The 16130-nt window shown below is 34.5% G+C and overlaps 2 protein-coding genes across 2 annotated transcripts; one reads left to right on the forward strand and one right to left on the reverse strand.

The window, feature by feature from the left end:
* Positions 1-497: 497 nt before the first annotated feature.
* Positions 498-10904, reverse strand: LOC134239877 (ATP-binding cassette sub-family F member 2-like). The gene is made up of 14 exons (XM_062722006.1): positions 10789-10904; positions 10099-10250; positions 9326-9535; positions 8666-8854; positions 8034-8301; positions 7628-7730; positions 7022-7117; positions 4572-4691; positions 4029-4118; positions 3639-3749; positions 3456-3518; positions 3014-3142; positions 2337-2540; positions 498-1325 (listed from the first exon to the last, which is right to left on the reverse strand). The coding sequence occupies exons 2-14, from the start codon at positions 10235-10237 to the stop codon at positions 1200-1202; spliced, it is 1848 nt and encodes a 615-aa protein (XP_062577990.1). The 5' UTR covers positions 10238-10250; positions 10789-10904; the 3' UTR covers positions 498-1199.
* Positions 10905-11114: 210 nt separating this feature from the next.
* Positions 11115-15642, forward strand: LOC134239815 (nuclease EXOG, mitochondrial-like). Its single transcript, XM_062721954.1, has 5 exons — positions 11115-11247; positions 11998-12144; positions 12457-12596; positions 13235-13429; positions 14354-15642. Exons 1-5 carry the CDS (start codon positions 11118-11120, stop codon positions 14615-14617), a joined length of 876 nt encoding a protein of 291 aa, XP_062577938.1. The 5' UTR covers positions 11115-11117; the 3' UTR covers positions 14618-15642.
* The last annotated feature ends 488 nt before the right edge of the window (positions 15643-16130 follow it).

Below are 16130 nucleotides of genomic sequence, written 5' to 3' on the forward strand. Positions count from 1 at the left end.
TGTTCTGATTAACTAGGTCTTAAAGTACATGTACATTGGGGATTGACCTATTCCAAAGATTTAACCTGTTCACTCGTTTGGAAAATATACAACTGTAGATCAGATCCAATATCCGAAGCAAGTCTCCATTGTCCATCTTTAGATGCATCATCCATGCAAGTTTGGTTCAGGTAGGGCTTATAGTTACTTTGTCCATCCCCAGATGCATCATCCATGCATGTTTGGTTCAGGTAGGGCTTTTAGTTACTTGGAAATGAACTTTAACCTGGGATGCCAACTCCAGGGTATAGCATATGCTCATCTCAACTTCGTCGAGGTGAGTTGAAAATTACATGTAGTTGTTTCCTTCTCTCAACTTTATATGCAGGGGCTGGGTATAATGTGCAGTTATTCATGGATTCAAATTCTAATAGCATTTTTAATCTTTTCTCCTAAAAAAATTCTGTTAACAAGTCTTGAGAAATGCATATAAAGGTAACGTAAAAATAACAAGAGTAAAAGTTTTCTAATTTTTGTTTATTGTTGGCAACATTGAACAAATCATTCATGTTGTTGCAGGCATTTATAACAAACCCAGGAACAAAAAATTTCAATTTTATACAGTAAGTAAAATATGTGTAGTAAAGTTTTTTTTTTTAAATATTTCAAAGAGATCAATTGTCTTAATTTGTTAAAATAATTGACAGGTTAAATCCAGTTTTTTTTTTTAAGCAAGGGATCAAAACAGTACATGTACCATGAAGAGTAATCAAGATAGAAATTTTACACTGTAACATTTTTTTTCCTTATCACTGTAAACTTTTAAAAGTGACAAGAAACCAGAGACAAATATTCTCAAAATTCATTTTGTTCAATCTTAGAACAGTCATATAAAGCAGGTGTATAAAGCATGAATTTAAAAAAATATCATGCAAACCATTTTATTTTTAACATTGTTTTTTTTTTTTACTTTCTTTGAAATCCACCATTTCCACTATGTGGCTCTCACAACTTTTTAAAACTATACAGCAATTACTGACCAAAAAACATCATCTACTCTTTTTTTTCTCTCTTTGCAAAACCATCATACCATGATTCATACAGAATGTTCATCTTTGAAAGACTTGCACCAATTTAAATAAAAGGAATTTAAACCGAGGAAAATAAAGAGTATGCAATAATTTAATTATAAAAACAATAAAGCTAGTTTAATCACGTTGTCAACCTTCCCTCATTTTGGCGATCTGTTTGCGGACTTTCTTGGCCAGTGCTTCTTTGTATTCAAAAATGTCCCCTTCCCACTTCGTGACAGTCTGTTTCTCACAGATCCAAATCTCATCCACAACCTATAAATAAACAGATGCACATCATAGCATTAATTATTTTTATATTCAAATACATTTCACAGAGAAAAAGATAATGATAAAATACACGCAATCTGAAATCAATTTTCAGTTAACATAGACTTGTCTCTAGTTCATATACTGTAATTGTTATCTTTTCTGTGTGGTATTAATTCTGAATTTTCTTTAACATAAAGATAATTTTTTTAATCACAGATATACATTTCTGGTCAAAACGCTTTATCCATTGCTTAACACGTGTAAACAATAATGTCCTCTCAAACGAAGTAGCCAAAATCTCATTGTAAATGGCTACCGGAAGTGATATTTGAATACTAAACTACAAAAGAAATATAAATTGGTCTCCGCAATACCAACTTTTTATTTTATCAAAAATACGCAATGCGGCTACCTCAAAACGGATGCGCGCGGGCCTGAGAACCAAGATTTCAATTTTATATGGCCTATGTACACGGTCACAAATTTTCTACAGAAATTTGCCCAAGCGTCTTTTATATAAATGCAAGGCATATGCTGACAGTCTAAGAAATCCGCATAATTTTCAACCCACAGATAAAATTGAAATTGAGATTCCGCGGAAATATGATCCCATGAAAAAAAAGTATGTCTACAGTATTTAATATTTGGATATCAGGTTGCAATGATTTTTAACAAATCAAATAATCTATAATACCAAGGAGTCCCCATGAACAAAGTCCCCTTCTCCATATTTTACCAGAAGTTTCACCTCCATCTACTGTAGATCACTTAATTTTCGCGACACCTTATTTTCGCGAGATAGTCATAACTCTTTATTAGCGAGACATAATTTTCATGAATTGTTGTTTTTTCTTTATATAACGGTAAGGAATATTTTTAAACGCGAGAATGAAATTTTCGCGAGCTCATTGTCTCACTTAATTACACGAAAATAAAGTTCTCGCGAATAAAACGTGATTTACAGTATTTTAGTTCTCTTTTTTTTTTCAAAACAAACAACTCCCTTTACAGTACCTGTGATATAAGCCTGAAGTCGTGACTAACGAGTACCAGCCCACCGTCGAAGTCGTTGATGGCGTCAGCGAGTGAGTCGATGGTCTCAATGTCCAGATGGTTGGTCGGTTCGTCCAGTAGTAACATGTGGGGGTTCTGCCACGCCAACCAGGCAAAGATAACTCGGCATCTCTGTCCATCAGACAAGTTCTTCATCGGTACAATCTGAATAAAAAATTAAATTAATTAAAATATTATTAAGTTACATAATTCACAAAAGATCTTAAATTTGTTGACTAGTATAGCAATTAGAAATGCAATGCCAAGTGGAGCAATAAAGAATATTGGCACCAATTCTAACATGCGATAACAATAGCACAGTCTTTTCGAAAACTTTTCCGAGACACTAGCCAGTCTAAATCTTACTTACATATATCTTTATAGAGGCTTAAACATTTGCTGTACCAAAATAAAAAAAATTCCCTCGTCATCAGAATTGTTGGAGTCTCAAGATATTGCTGGAAAATGAAAATCTTGCCCTTTGGGCTCCGTGTATATTTGACCAAGAAAATATTTAGACTAAAGGGCTAAAAAAAAAACCTCTAGCCTATCGGGGTACATTCTCAAACAATTCCTCCAATGTGGGAATCATTTCTTTAATTTCTCAAGTGATCATCCTGTGAAATGAATTCCCTTACCTGTTGTTGCCCTGAGAGACCGTATCGACCAATGATCTTCCTCATCTCCTCCCGCTCCTTGATTTCTGGGAATGACTTCATCATCCAGTTTAAGGCCGTCATGTTCATGTCTAGATGTTCTTGTAAATGCTGCCAAAAGAATAAGGTACAAGTAAATACATTGTAATATTTTAAAACATTGTACATGCAGTGTTGTGATACAAATGATACCAAGTGACAGGTATGAGCATGCACATTTATAAAATGAAAAATTATGGAACAAGTACATCATATTTTTGTCACACCTGACTGAAATAAGAAGGCCATTGATCAAAACCTTTTGCTCCATTACCACAGGAACCTTATTACATTTAGCGATGTATTCAAAATGTGTTAAAAGGCAAAACTTTTTTCAGTTTAACACTTTTTAGGATAAAACCTGACCAATTCCAGCTTCTCGTACCTGGTGATATCTGCCTATCTTCAGGTGGGAATGCCTTCTTACTAGTCCATCCGTAGGTATTAACTGAAATAGCACAACACATTTTTTTGTTAACATATGCTGGTGAAATGAGAAATCTCTCTTAACAAGATGAAGTTGGTATGATTTTACCTTATGAAAATTGAGAGTACACCCTTAACTAACCTCTCCAGCGATAAGTTTAAGAAGTGTTGACTTTCCTGCACCATTAGGACCAACTAAAGCTACTCGGGTGTCTAAATCCATACCAAAGTCCAGGTCCTTGTAAATCCAGGGCTGAGGTAAAGAAATGAAAACAGGGTAATACAATACTTTTCTGCTGATTACACGTAAAAAAAAATAAGAAAATTGGATTTTCAAATGCGGATTCAAATAAAACATTTTATTTAATATTTTTTCACTTTGTCACTTTATTATTTTTATTCAGTATTTGAATAATTGGAAATTTTGCTTCAGTGTATCCTATAAATGAGTGACGATGTAAGGATTTATACAAAAAAAAATTATTTCAAACAGTGTAGTCGAAAAACAAAGACATAATCAACATGGACAAACCTTGGACTCATTATATCTGAAGCTGACGTGTTGGACCATGATGACAGGGGGAGGTAACTTGCCACAGTCAGGGAAGTAAAACGTTAATGTCTGAAAAATAATACAAGAAACAGGTTAAAAATACTCATTTTTTATCAAGAACTTACAAGTGACAACTTTAAAAATTCAAAAACAATTGGTAAAGGCTTACAGATTATGCTAAAAAAAATTCTGCAAGTTTTCTATATAGTTCTGGGGGAATGTAAATCTGTAAAATCATTCCATAAGGCTAATTTACATGGATTGTGTTGTTATCAATGATAAACACCAACTCAAAGATCAATATTGAATTCCGCGAAATTGCAAATTCCAAAGAAACCATGAAATTTAACCAAAGTGATTAATAGAGATTCACTCATATTTATTGGACTACTATGTGAATGATTCATCTGTGGATACACCAGCACTTGATTCTACTGTGTATACAATTTGCCAAATAAAGCAGTTTTTTGTTCTGTAATAATTTATCCTCTTTTATATCCATATTTATCGACCCGTATATACCTTATCCCTGCTGACTCTCTCTGTTAGACCTCCGTCCACCATCTTTTTCAGGGTCTTCTCTTTACTTTGAGCCTGGCGAGCCAATTTAGCACTACCGTGTCCAAACCTTGCTATATAGTTCTGAAAAACATTAATCAATCATTGTAAATGTTTTAGTTTAGTAACAGTAAATAATTAAATAAAACTAGAACTGTCCAATCGGGACAAAATACCCCCCGCTGGGTTTTTCAGAAGTAAGTTTTTGCATAACAAAGATATGTATCAAACACGAATTATAAAATTTTTCTTCCAGTGACCTTGAACTTCCCCAAATGACCTTGGGTCAAGGTTTTTTATCTTTGAGTGAAATAAGAACCTACCAAGTTTATCAATAAGAAAGATATGGACAGAACACGAATTATGAAATTTTTCTTCCAGTGACCTTGAACTTCCCCACATGATCAAGGTCATTTGGGTCATGGGCAATCTTTGTGTGAAATGAGAACCTACCAAGTTTATCCTTAAGAAAGATATGGACCAGACACAAATTATTAAATTTTTCTTCAAGTGACCTTCAACTTACATGACCTTGGGTCAAGGTCATGACACACCCTTGGGTCATGGGCAATCTTTGTGTGAAATGAAAAACCAAGGTAAGAAAGAATGGACCGGACACAAATTATTAAATTTTTCTACCATAGACCTTGAACTTCTCCAAATGACCTTGGGTCAAGGTCATGACACATGATCATGGGCAATCTTTATGTGAAATGAAAACCTAAAGTTTATAAAAAGATATGACACGAATTTTGAAATTTTTCTTCCAGTGACCTTGAACTTCCCCAAATGACCTTGGGTCAAGGTCATTACACACCCTTGGGTCATGGGCAATCTTTGTGTGAAATGAGAACCTACCAAGTTTATCCATAAAAGATATGTGTCAAACATGAATTTTGAAATTTTTCTACCAGTGACCTTGAACTTCCCCAAATGACCTTGGGTCAAGGTCATGACACACCCTTGGGTCATGGGCAATCTTTGTGTGAAATGAGAACCTACCAAGTTTATCCATAAGAAAGATATGGACCGGACACGAATTGTGAAATTTTTCTTCCAGTGACCTTGAACTTCACCAAATGACCTTGGGTCAAGGTCATGACACACCCTTAGGTTATAAGCAATCTTAGTGTGGAGTAGTAGATTCTAATGTCCCCTGTAAGAAAGATATGGACCGGACACGATTAGTAACAGTAAATAATTAAAAATAAAATAATGTAAAATCATTCATCTAAGTGGGCTCTAATTTTTACAATTTGAGGAGATTTCATTTTCGGGTTAAGGACATACTTCATACTGTTATAAAGAGTTTTAACAATGTGTGGGGTAAATGAATTTGTGGGTCTCTTCATACAGCATCTCAAATTAACAAAAAAAATTAACCTGTTTTAAAGAAAATGCATGAATACTGCAAAATAATACCGGGATTTCTGTTTTATCAGACTGAATTAAATTCGCTTCCAGAGTATTGAACATCGTGTTGAACTCAATCCACTATGGGCAAACCCTATGGGAGAGTTCTAACACTAAAACTCGGCCTTTCATATCATCATATCAAACAGAACCAATACATTCATCTTATAAAGGGCTGTCTTGTAAGAAAGGGAAAAGCAAAGAAATCATTTCAGATGGAACCTATTCCAGGCATATTTTGTGAAAGTGAGAAAGGTAAGGATCATATCACAGACAAACAGAAACTTTACATTCTTCACCTAAAAACTTGATGGGGTTGGAGGATGGAGAGGGGTGGGGGTGGGAGGGGGAATCATATCAAAAAAAAGAGGCTTAAGCTACCTCATATGGAGATATCTCTTGTAAAGGGGGAAAAGAAGGGGGTCTTAAGGTCAAGATCTAGTAAATAACTTGAGACTAATTTTTGGTGCTAGATCCATTATGACGTCATAATCAATTTCAACTTTCTTTTTCCCGTACTTTACGACTTTAGCAGAATTATGTAGAAAATAGGGTATTTTCATGTCATTCAATTTGAAATCATATGAAAAGTAAACCGGATACCTATATTAAATTTGATATTGATTTAAAGAAGAGGCCATGAACATACTAATTACCGTTTTCTGAGAGACTGTAGGCAATCTGGATATATTTCCTTTGCTTAATACGAAAAAAACTCCCATATCATTAATTTTTCATTGAAAATGACAGTTTAAAATGTTTTTCATCTTTTTTTATTAGGAAACACCTTATTTGACCAAGCTAAAGTTGTAAAGCATCAATAAAGGAATTTATTTCTCAAGTTTGATAAATCTGTAGGCACCTTTCATTTACTAGATCTTGACCTTAACAATCAAAATCATTACCTCTGTCATTTTAAGGCTTAAATATTGTAAAAGGGGAGATTTAAGGCTCTTTTTACTTCTCTTTACTGTTTTTTATGATTATTTGATTTTCCTCACCTTCATGTGTGAGATCTGATCCTGTTCCCACTTGTACCTCTTCATCTGGTTTTCTTCCAACTCCATCCTTGTTTGTACATAGGCATCATAATTACCCTACAAGTACATAGGCATCATAAACACCCTACAAGTACATAGGCATCATAATTACCCTACAAGTACATAGGCATCATAATTACCCTACAAGTACATAGGCATCATAATTACCCTACAAGTACATAGGCATCATAATTACCCTACAAGTACATAGGCATCATAATTACCCTACAAGTACATAGTCATCATAATTACCCTACAAGTATATAGGCATCGTAATTACCCTACAAATACAAAGGCATCATAATTACCCTACAAGTACATAAGTATCGTAATTACCCTACAAGTATATAGGCATCATAATTACCCTTTAAATACATAGGCATCAAAATTACCCGTAGGTACAAAGACATCAAAATTACCCTGTAGGTACATAGGCATTATAATTTCAGAACAAGTACATGTACATCAACATTATAATTACCATACAGTTATATTTTATGTGTGTGTGTTTCTTTACAGATTTTTAACATGACAACAACAGAGCTCTGGATGTATTAGACTACTTACTCCATAGTACTTCAGTTTCTTATTAACCATGTGGATGATATTTGTACACACTCCATTCATAAAATCTTGTGAATGAGAAATCATCACTAAAATTCTTTTGTAACTGTAAAAAAAATTAAAGAAACATGTCACATAAAATTTAATGTATTTCATTGGCTTTTCTACAGTTGTTCTAGTTGGGGTATTTTTTCTTTGAATTAAGCCAAAAGCATGCTCATGATCAACATTTTAAAAAAATGCAAAATTTCATGCAAATCACTTCCATATAATGCTTTATTGATACCGGGGGTAAACTAGTTCTTGATGATTAATTTTCTGAACATTGCAAAAATTTCTCGCACGCGAATAAAAGTTGGTTTACAGTAATTTATAACCAGGTCACTGTCAGAGACAAGTTTAAACCTACGTTTTGAGTTCCTCTTCCAGCCAGACACACGCGTCGAGATCAAGGTGATTTGTGGGCTCGTCCAGTAGTAACAGCGAGGGCTTGATGTACAGGGCCCGAGCCAGGGCTATCCTCATTCTCCACCCTCCAGAGAAGTGTTTGGCGGCGGTGTTCTGCATCTCCTTGGAGAAGCCCAGTCCGTGGAGGATGTACCCGGCTTTGGCCTCGGCTTTGTCCGCGTCCATGTCGTCAAGACGCTCATATATATCCATCAAATGCTCCTGAGATTCTGATTGTATAAAAAATATTACTAATAGTAAATACTTTTTATTCTTAATAGCTTTATACAAAATTAAAGAAGACTGTCGGCTCACGAAAATCTCAATTTACCAATATTATAAACATGTATTTGCAGTACAAATGATTTCAATACTGAACCAGAAGCTGTTTAGCTGTTTACTTTTTAATGTAAAAGGAGTAACAATATGATTGTGACACAAAGAACAATGACCAGACTTCATGAAAATTATGTCTCAAGTATAAATACCAAAACTGATGAAAATAAATTCAAGCTTTGAGCCAAAGTATTGATCTTACATAGAATCGTTTAAAACTGCTTTTTTTTCCTTTAAAATTTTTTTATTTTAACTTACCATGATCCTCTCTCGTGGCCAGAATTTCGGCCTCTTTTTCCAGCATCAGTTTCTCCTTGTCCACTTCTATCACACACTGTAGAGCCGTTTTATCGCTGGGCTCGATCTCGCGCCGGAGGTGATAAATGTCTACATGTTCAGGTATAGGAAGTTCCCTACACTCCAAGGCACACAACAGTGAAGATTTACCTGTAATTGTACACGTCATTGATTTAGAAATATAAAGACATAGGGTCAAAAGCATCACATTTCTTCCTCAAGACTCTCGAATGTTTTCATGCTTTGTGAACAGTGAACAAATGGAGTGTACGGTGAAAGAACATAAAATGAAATTTCAGCGTAGCAATTTCAGTGAACAAACATCAAGGCAACAGAAAGAATTCCCTCACCAAATGCATAAAAGTAGTAGTGCAGCATTTTGACACTGTACAATGACTTTTTTTTTTTTATTCAAAATATTAATACCATTTTAACTTTTAAAATCATATCTTGGAGCAATCTTTACTTTTTTTCATTGTATTTTGTTCTCTCTGAAATTCTATTTATGATTATGGTCCTTCTTTTGCATTAACTTATTTGCAGGGTACATTTTTGTCTGATTAAAAAATTTATGAACTGAAAACAAAAGAAAATAATATTCAGTACAAAACCATCACTAACCACAGCCGTTGAGCCCGATTAACCCGTATCTTCGTCCGACGTTGAGTTCTATCTTAGTGTCAGAGAGAAGTTCTGCTCCATGGAACGTCAGAGTCACGTTCCCTAGCTGAACATCTCGACTGTCAGGGTGAGACAACAGTACCCCCGTCACAGAGCGATACTCGGCCTTCACGTCCACTGCTTCCAATTCCTTGGCAAGCTCATTCATTTCTGTAAAATTTTGAGAAATAGTCCAGTTTAAGCAATTAGCATGATAATATTCCAATCATAATCAAGGGTTCAATTCTGCCTGTGAATTGTATCAACAGCGGCCTGTTCAGGAAAAGCAAAAATCTGAAAACATTAACTAACACTCTGTTCAAGGAATTAAGGAATTTTGGTGAGCAGACTTTGCAAATGTTTATTCTGTTAGACAGGTTACTGCCCCCATGGGGTATATTATAATTGTTTTGAATTAATCTGTCTAGCAAATTTGTCTATACTGGTTGCTGGGCCATAAGTCTTAGATGAACTCACTTTTAACCTCATTCTCACTCTAACTAAATGAATTAATAGCGGAAAAATGAGACCGAGACCAAAAGTGAGCTCATCGCGTTTTTATGGCCCCGGAGCCTGATGCTGCTTCTTTATCATAGGAATGTGAGACAATTTTATTCCTTCGGATCAGTTACATTGACAGCCATTGAAATTGAAGCATGTAAAGACTAAGGTGAAAAAAAACAACAGTAGATTGTTGTTCTGGTAACATTTAAAAATCAAATGGTCCAGCGTACCGTCATCTTTATCTGCCCCATTGCTGATCCCGTTTTCCATCCCTCCATTCTGCTGCGAGTCCTCGGTCCTCTTTTTACCTTTGTTCTTGGCGGCTTCTTTCTTCTTCTGGTCTCGCTTCTTCTTGGCATCAGAAGGCATCTTTACAAAAGCCCTTTATTCAAAAAAAAATTTCTCATGTTTTAGATCTTTAGTTCAGTTTCCCATCAATGTTTTACTTTTCTCTTGTAAAACATCCAAATTGAAATAATATGAAACATTAAAAATTTTGTGATTATAACTGGTTACTGGTAAGTTCTATTATTTTTTTTATTTTTTAAATTGAATAGTTACGAAACTGCCATAGCCTTTATTTAAATCTCATGGCTAGATATTACTCTATTGTTGTAAAACACACAATATGCGCCACATACAGTTTAGGGTATGGTAATACACTGTACTATCAGAACTTGGACCATCCTTGTTAAGAATGTACAACTGATTACTAAAAATAATGAACTAAACATTGTATCCATCAAAAACTTTCGCCTCCCCATTAGAATCCGTGTTTGTGGACTTCATTTCATGTTTACAGACTCATCAGTTCACTAGTTACCAATTACCGGCGTAGATGACGGAGATCGATGAATGAAATGAAGAATAAGCCGACAATATTTATTGATTACTGTAAAGAAAAGGTTCTCTTGAATTACCTTTATTTCTCCGATCGTCTTCCTTTGTCTTTTTTCTGGTTATTTACACCAAATTTTTGATCAACAGTGACAAAATGACGGAAGCGGGAGAAACACATGTGGTACTGACGTCACTGTCAAAACCTTTTCTCGGAATCTCATTGGATAAAATTATTTTTGGACAATTATTCTTATCTCATGTGTATAAATTTCTAAAAATATTTCTCTTCAATACTTATATATAATTACATTTCAACTTAAAGAAACCCAAGTTTATAATTAATTTAATTATTTGTTCCGATCACTTCCGGTCAGACCATGTTGCTTTCACTTTCATTTTAATGTAAACAATGTCATATACACGTGGGTTTTTTGCAGGAACAGTCACCACTTTATTTGCTGTTGGAGTTTATCAGTATGCACAATCCCCAAAGTCTATTCAGCATCAGTATGATCAACAAGTGTCTGATGATGTAAAAGGTTTGTATGAAGAACAGGAATTTATCATAGGCACACAATAATCAAGTCAATTTTCCCATCCCATTTACTACATAATTAGATATAGTACACTATCCTGCCATATATATATCTTGACCAAAATATATGCGCCCCGTAAAATATAGATAATTAAGTGCGCCCAGACCTAACATGTAATACTGATAACTCTATTTCTAAAATAAATTTCAAAATAGAAAATGTACATTTTATAAAAAAAGATATATATATATTATATATATATATATATATATATATATATATATATATATATATATATATATATATATATATATATATATATATATAGGATTTTCTACCCCTTTATACTATATAGTATAGAGGGATAGACCCAGATATATACTTATCATACGTCATTGACAGTATTACATGGGGATCGCCTATGGAATTTATGTCAAGGACCTACCCAGTACAGACTGTTTACTCAGTATAAATATATACAGTTATAATGCAACATCTAGTTTGTGTTTGGTTGGACTGGGAATCGAACCGGGAACCCCAGGCATGCTACTGCCTCTCAAGTCAGATGCTCTACTTCTTATAAGTTAGAAATCAAACTGTGTCTCGGGACAAACCTTCACCACAGTTTAACTGGGTCTATTAATTATGTATCATTTTAATGAAAGAACATTCTATCATATGCTCTACTTACTGAACTTTTTAATGCAATAGACCTCTGCATTTGTATAAATTCTATATATTTAATTTTTTTAGAGCAGATAAAGCGAAGGATCCTGAAATATGGGGTACCAAACAGAGGTGAAGAAGCAAAGGTCTTCACAAACCATGTACTCTCTTATGATCAGAGTAAAAAGATCCCTATATGGGTTGCTGAGTGTATTACAAAGGAACATGCACAAGGTAAAGTGTGTAAATCAATATTCTGCCATATATAACATGGAACTGGTTTAATTGCTGTATTTCATATCGAATGCGTCGCAGCTCACCTCAGTCAATAGCATGAGTGAGGTAGCCTATTCAGAGGCTATATTCTATTAAAATTTATCTGTTGTCTGGATTTTTTAATCTGCAGAACCACTGGGTCAATTCCAATCAAACTTGGCACAAAGTAATAGTACTTGGCAAATTAGGTTGTTTTTTTCACCTTTTTTCAAGAAGACAAAGTTTTTAAAAAAGCTTGTAAATAAATTGTTTTTGCAAAAATTTATTCAGGAAATGCAAACAGGAAGTATTCCAAGTTTATGCCAGACTCTCAGATTCTGTCCCTCTTCAGTGCCGACAACCAAGATTACCTGGGAAGTGGGTGGTCAAGAGGTCACATGGCTCCGGCAGGCAATAACAAACATGACCAGGTAATAACAAACATGACCAGGTAAATACAATTATGATCAGGTCATAACAAACATGGTTAGGTAATAATAAACATGGTCAGGCAATAACAAAGATTTTTATCCATCAAAATTATACAGTTAATCTGATTGGTTAAAAGCCTGTCATATGAGGTGTGACAATTTGTAATGTCTCCCTCATCCTTAGGGTGATAACTGTTGTCAGTGACCCTTCAGATTACAATGAAAAAGCGTAAGCGAGCTTGCAGTTACAACTGTGTTGTTGCCCTTTGAAAAAAATTACAGTGGTTTAAGCGAGATAACTCTTATTTAATATATATACTTTATGTAAAAATGTACCATTAATATTGCTAATTTTGCAGGAATGTTAAACAACAAACACGATCACGTAATCATGAACCCTATTATGTAATCATAAACAAGATCACGTAATCAAACCTATCACTTAATCATGAACCTGATCATGTAATCACAAACCCAATTACGTAATCATAAACACGATCATGTAATCATGAACCAGATCACATAATAGTTAGTATGGTCTGGTGAACTGATAGCAAACAAAACCTGTGCTCGTAAAGCATTCTATTTGTTCTGAAAATTTACTTATTTAATTTATTTACTATCCATACTTCTTACAGAGAGCAATGGATGACACATTTTACTTGTCCAACATTGTACCACAAGACATGGACAATAATTCAGGTTTCTGGAATCGCTTTGAAATGTACTGCAGACACCTGACCAAGCGGTTTGACAGTGTTCAAATCTTCAGTGGACCACTGGTTCTTCCAACAGAAACCGATGAGAAAGGTCAAAAGCTGGTTGTTTATCCTGTAAGTCTGATTTATATATGTATCTAGTAGTAATCTGGGTGTTTGGGCAAATTATATAGACCAATATTGTAGTAGGTACATGTACCTGCAGTCTACTATACAGTGTATGCATTCAAAATATTGGGAGTTAGGTCATCTTTAAAATAATGTTTGTTTGCCCTCTCTTAAATCAGGGTAAATTTATAAAGTCAGTATGTACTCATCTTTGCTAGCCAAGGGTTTCCAATCCGAAATCTACTCTACAACGTTAGATTTCGGATCGGAAACCCTTGGCTAGCGAAGATGGTATGTACTAAGGTTGGAAAATCTTTTCCCAGAAAATGTCAGCATATTTGTTGATGGATAACAGGAGTAAAAAAAATAATACATATATAGTGTTTTGGACTGTAAAATAATTTTTTGAGTTGGGTCAATTTTAGCCAAATCAGTCTATTAAAAGGGTACCCAATCAATTCTTTAATTAAAGATGGCCTAATTTTTTGGTCCAAAACTCTCTTGTCTGTTTGGCAGGGAGACTAAATGCATTTTTTCATTCAGTGCTTCTTCCATGGCACATACATGTATAAATGTATGTACCTCACAAACCAACCTCAATGTTGCAGTGTCGTTCAAGGATTGCCAATTAATTCACTAATAAGCAGCTTGAAGGTTACCAGGTACATGTACTGATAGAGACATGTTATATTGGCATATCATTGATCTGCAGTGCTACATGTATGCATATGCATGTGTTTGCAGTTATATATTTTGTGAGAAAAATGCAATGAATTGGACCAGTGATAGCTGAAAGACAGAAATGCAGACTACTCACTATAGGACACCTGCATGCCAAAATTATTGTGAAAATATTACTTTTCTACATTATTATTAAACAATAGCTTGTCCTACTATTCCATGCTTTGAAATTCTTTTTGTTTTTTTCAGGTGATTGGAAAAAATGAGGTGGCTGTACCGACTCATCTATACAAAATAATCTTAGTGGAAACAAATGGAACTCCTTCAGCCATTGGCTGCTTCATCGTACCCAATCAGCCAATAGAAAACAAGTATTCCCTTACAGAGTTTCAAGTTTCACTAGAGGAAATTCAAAGGAGAATTGGGGTGGAGTTTTTTCCGAAACTTGACGGTACTCGACTCCAGAGCTTGTGTTCTGTGGATTCGTGTACATTAACAAGGCGGCAGGGATAGAAAATGCAAAAACACAGACCCCTGGAAATTCCCCCTCTTTTACCATAAAATAATTTGAATAGTCAGAAAAGATTTGCAACCTCCTCTAAGGATGTCTTTGGGCGAGAGCAAGAAATATGTTCCACTTTGTTCTCAGAACAAGAACAAAATAACCTATGTCTTCCAAACGACTAGAACAATCCAGAAGAACTTGTTCCTACGACAAAAATTTTGCACCACCTTAGTTGCTGGAGCTTGGAGGACAAATAGTGAGGCAGTTGAAATGAGAGGAATCTCTGGACAAATTTGTATTACATAAAATTATGTACTAACAAAATATGAATTGTAGTAAAATTCATAAAATTATTTTTTATGCCCCCTTTCGAAGAAGAGAGGGCATATTGCTTTGCTACTGTCTGTCGGTCCGTCGGTCTGTCGGTCCATTTAGTTTCCATTCAATTTCTTCACAACCTTTGCACATACTAAAATGAAATTTGGTATACAGGTTTATCAGGTGAATATCTAGGTCAAGTTTTGTTTTGGGTATGATCGCACCATTTTTGACAGAGTTATGCCCCTTGGACTTAGAAAAATTCCATTTATTTGCAGTTTCCATTCATTTTCTTCGCAGAGGTTGCACATATTGAAATGAAATTTGGTATGCAGAATTATGAGCTGAATATCTAGATCAAGGCATGTTTTGGTTAAGATCGCACCATTTTTCTTAGAGTTACATTGTATGTTCCTTCAACTTAGAAAAATTCCACATATTTGCAGTTTCCGTTCATTTTCCTTGTAGAGGTTGCACATTTTGAAATGAAATTTAGTATACAGATTTTTCAGCTGAATATCTAGATCAAGTTATGTTTTGGGTACGATCGTACCCTTTTTGTTAGAGTTATGCCTTTTTGGACTTAGAAAATATCCAATTTTGGGGGAGGGGGGCATAAGTGTTTTACAAACATTTCTTGTTATTGATAAAAATTTTCTTTCCAGAGATTGGTTATTCTTGGTTATTTGTATATGACTGTATATATATATATATATACTGTAGAAATACATTTTTCCGCTTGGTACATGTATATATGTATATAAATATTAAATTACACTATGTACATGGTCACACATTTTCCACTGAAATCTGTGCCATGGAACCTGAGGAACCTAAAATAAATGTAATTTGTAATTATTGATTTAATATTATATTTTTATAATTTTGTCATAATTTGAATTGTAAGTGAATTGTATATTTTTAATCAATGACGTAAAAATCTTAAAAAATCTTCTCCTCAAGAATCATTGGGCCAGAAAAGCTGAAACTTATGTGAAAGCATCCTTGGGTAGTGTAGAATCTAAATTATTTAAATCATGACACCCGGGGGTAGGGCAGACCACAATAGGGAATCCAAGTTTTACATAGTTATATATAGGAAAATCTTCTTCTCAAAAGAACCGGTGGGCCAGGAAAGCTGAAACTTTGACAGAAGCATCCTGAAGTAGTGTAAAACTAAAGGTGGGGAGGGGGGGGGGGGGA

The sequence above is a fragment of the Saccostrea cucullata genome, unplaced genomic scaffold (assembly GCF_032062105.1).
Source record: "Saccostrea cucullata isolate Sc308-1 unplaced genomic scaffold, CSIRO_AGI_Scuc_v1 ctg583, whole genome shotgun sequence".
Lineage (NCBI taxonomy): Eukaryota > Metazoa > Mollusca > Bivalvia > Ostreida > Ostreidae > Saccostrea > Saccostrea cuccullata.